Below are 3,433 nucleotides of genomic sequence, written 5' to 3' on the forward strand. Positions count from 1 at the left end.
GATTTACATGAGGAACTGAGTAACATGAAATGATTGATTCATTTACTCTAAAGGCTTGAACAGAAAAAGAGATAAACACATTACTCTCATCTTCCTGAAGCCAGAAAGCCTGATACAGCCCGGTAGCCCTCCCTCTTCTTCCTGCTCTCAAACTCAGCAACTCCTTGTTCCCTCCTCTTGTGGTGACGTGTAAGAGCTGACTGGCCCCATTCAAAGCAGAAAGTCATGTTAGATCAGAGCTCAGACTAGTTTCAGTTATAAGAAACAGAAACTGACACAGTCACTGACACTGAGAGGAGAAATGGCACAGAAAGGAGTTCAGCTGGACCAAGAAACTTTCTCTTGTTCAATCTGTTTGGATCTACTGAAGAATCCGGTGACTCTTCCCTGTGGACACAGCTACTGCATGAACTGTATTAATGGCTTTTGGGATGAAGAGGAAGAGAAGAAAATCTACAGCTGTCCTCAGTGCAGACAGACTTTCACACCGAGGCCTGTCCTGGTAAAAAGCACCATGTTAGCAGTTTTAGTGGAGGAGCTGAAGAAGACTGGACTCCAAGCTGCTCCTGCTGATCACTGCTATGCTGGACCTGAAGATGTGACCTGTGATTTCTGTGCTGAAAGGAAACTGAAAGCCTTCAAGTCCTGTTTGGAATGTCTGGCATCTTACTGTGAGAAACACCTTCAGCCTCATTATGACGTGGCTCCATTAAAGAAACACAAGCTGGTGGAGCCCTCCAAGAAGCTCCAGGAGAACATCTGCTCTCGTCATGATGAGGTAATGAAGATGTTCTGCCGTACTGATCAGCAGAGTATCTGTTATCTCTGCTCTGTGGATGAACATAAAGGCCACAACACAGTCTCAGCTGCAGCAGAAAGGACTGAGAGGCAGAGAGAGCTGGAGGTGAGTCGACAAAACATCCAGCAGAGAATCCAGGACAGAGAGAAAGATGTGAAGCTGCTTCAACAGGAGGTGGAGGCCATCAATCAGTCTGCTGATCAAACAGTGGAGCACAGTGAGAAGATCTTCACTGAGCTGATCCATCTCATCCAGAAAAGAAGCTCTGATGTGAAGCAGCAGATCAGATCCCAGCAGGAAACTGAAGTGAGTCGAGTCAAAGAGCTTGAGGAGAAGCTGGAGCAGGAGATCACTGAGCTGAAGAGGAAAGATGCTGAGCTGAAGCAGCTCTCACACACAGAGGATCACATCCAGTTTCTACACAACTACCCCTCACTGTCAGCACTCAGTGAGTCTACAGACTTATCCAGCATCAATATCCGTCCTCTGAGGTACTTTGAGGATGTGACAGCAGCTGTGTCAGAGGTCAGAGATAAACTACAGGACATTCTGAGAGAGGAATGGACAAACATCTCACTGACAGTCACTGAAGTGGATGTTTTATTATCACAACCTGGGCCAAAGACCAGAGCTGAATTCTTAAAATATTCATGTGAAATCTCACTGGATCCAAACACTGCAAACACATATCTGTTATTATCAGAGGAGAACAGAAAAGCAACAGTCATGAAACAACAACAGTCTTATTTTGATCATCCAGACAGATTCACTGGATGGTCTCAGGTCCTGAGCGGAGAGAGTCTGGCTGGACGCTGTTACTGGGAGGTGGAGAGTGGAGAAAACGTTTATGTAGCAGTAGCATACAACACTATCAGTAGAGCAGGGTGGGACAATGAATGTGCATTTGGACGTAATGACAAATCTTGGGCATTAAATTGCTACAAAAACAGTTACACATTTTGGTACAACAACATCCAAACTCCTGTCTCAGGTCCTCGTTCCTCCAGAGTAGGAGTGTACCTGGATCACAGTGCAGGTATTTTGTCCTTCTACAGCATCTCTGAAACCATGACTCTCCTCCACAGAGTCCAGACCGTATTCACTCAGCCGCTCTATGCTGGACTCTGGTGTCGTCAGAATGACGACACCAAAGCTGAGTTCATTAAACTGAAATAGACTGAAGACTTTCATATTGTAGTCGGTTATAAATCTGTACTTCAGTTTCCATTTTAATTTCTCTCCATCATTATTGTGACGTTTCTTCATTGCAGAGAGTTCAGCTGTTAATCAAACATTATGGGTCGTACTTTGACATCTTCTTGATGTTTTCTTAAGTTTTTTAGGTGGAGTTTTTTGTTTGTTTGTTTGTTTGTTTCTTGTGGGTGACACTAGCCCAGGAGTTAAAGGAGGTCACATCCTAATTGGAATGCTGGTGGTTCAATCCCTGCTTGCTCCAGTGTGAATGCTAAAGAATCCTTTGCTAAGACATTGAACCTTAGGTTATGTGAGTGGATGTTATTTAGACAGTACTTAAATGTTGAAGAAAGTGCTTGTATAAATATATGGGTGAACAAATCCATTTAGCTCTTTCCTGTGTCTGTTTAGCCACGGAGGCTATCTTTCTCCAAATGAAATTTAAACTTTTCAGTTATCTTAATTTTTATATTCTTTTAATTGTATGTTATTGTTTCTGTCCTACATCATAGGCTTTAACAGAGAAAACTCTTTATCACAGAGATTTTGTTCCCACCATTTTTTACATTTAGAAATTAAATCTGTAATCACATACACATTTTTTCTTTTTGGCAGAAAAAATACTTTTGTTGTTTTTCCCTAAATCTACAAACACATTAGAGGCTGTAAAACTGTTATTATCATAATAATAATCTAAGTATAGATCGTTCAATTATTAATACTGAATGCAATATGTAACTCATTTAATACTTAAGGTGCAAACAAACTGAAGATATGTATAATAAATAAACTTTGATCAAAGTCTTCTGTCTTCAGTCCATTCTTTCAGTTCTGTTTTTCCTTATTCTGATTAGGAAAATATTCTGTCAGTAAAATCTAAAAAATGCGTTGGAAAATTTTCTATCACTATATTCTATATTTTTGGTGTGAAGCTGTCACAAACCAGGGGAAATCTCTGAGTGCTCTAAATCTTTAGTTCCCTAACCATATATTTTAGTAGAAATGGCATCGCTTTAATCAAGATACTATAGATTTTAGATATAGATTTGAAATAAATAAATAAAAAGTCTATGATTACTCTTGAGTAATGAGAGGAGCATAGACCAGAGAAAAAACTCAATAACTTCCTTTTCTACATTCTTGCTGTCTCTACAATTTAACTTAATAACTCCATAAACTGGTTATGGAGTTTTTTTTTTTCTGTCGACTTGTTTTTCTAAATGACTAAAATAATGGAAATTCTTTTCTCCATCTTAAATCCACTTGGCCTTTGATCTAATAAAAGCAACCTGAGCTCTTTGAAGGTACACGTCATGTAATTTGGACTCCAATTAAATAAATACCTGTAATGGTCCTGAGTCTTCTGACTCAGTGTTTGTGGTTAGTTTGTATTTTTTGATTATTTTTACTCATGGGTTTTGGTTCTCTTTGTTGTTTTCT

At 39.6% G+C, this 3,433-nt stretch overlaps 1 protein-coding gene across 1 annotated transcript; it reads left to right on the plus strand.

Moving 5' to 3' along the window:
* The first annotated feature begins 244 nt into the window (after window positions 1-244).
* LOC116311773 (E3 ubiquitin/ISG15 ligase TRIM25-like) lies at window positions 245-2,769 on the plus strand. The gene has a single exon (XM_031728985.2). The coding sequence runs from the start codon at window positions 302-304 to the stop codon at window positions 1,973-1,975; it is 1,674 nt and encodes a 557-aa protein (XP_031584845.1). The 5' UTR covers window positions 245-301; the 3' UTR covers window positions 1,976-2,769.
* Window positions 2,770-3,433: the final 664 nt, after the last annotated feature.

The sequence above is a fragment of the Oreochromis aureus genome, linkage group 18 (assembly GCF_013358895.1).
Source record: "Oreochromis aureus strain Israel breed Guangdong linkage group 18, ZZ_aureus, whole genome shotgun sequence".
Classification (NCBI taxonomy): domain Eukaryota; kingdom Metazoa; phylum Chordata; class Actinopteri; order Cichliformes; family Cichlidae; genus Oreochromis; species Oreochromis aureus.

Bases quoted from the DNA above. Each gene is read 5' to 3' on its own strand.
- LOC116311773 (XM_031728985.2), top strand. From the start codon at position 302: ATGGCACAGAAAGGAGTTCAGCTGGACCAAGAAACTTTCTCTTGTTCA.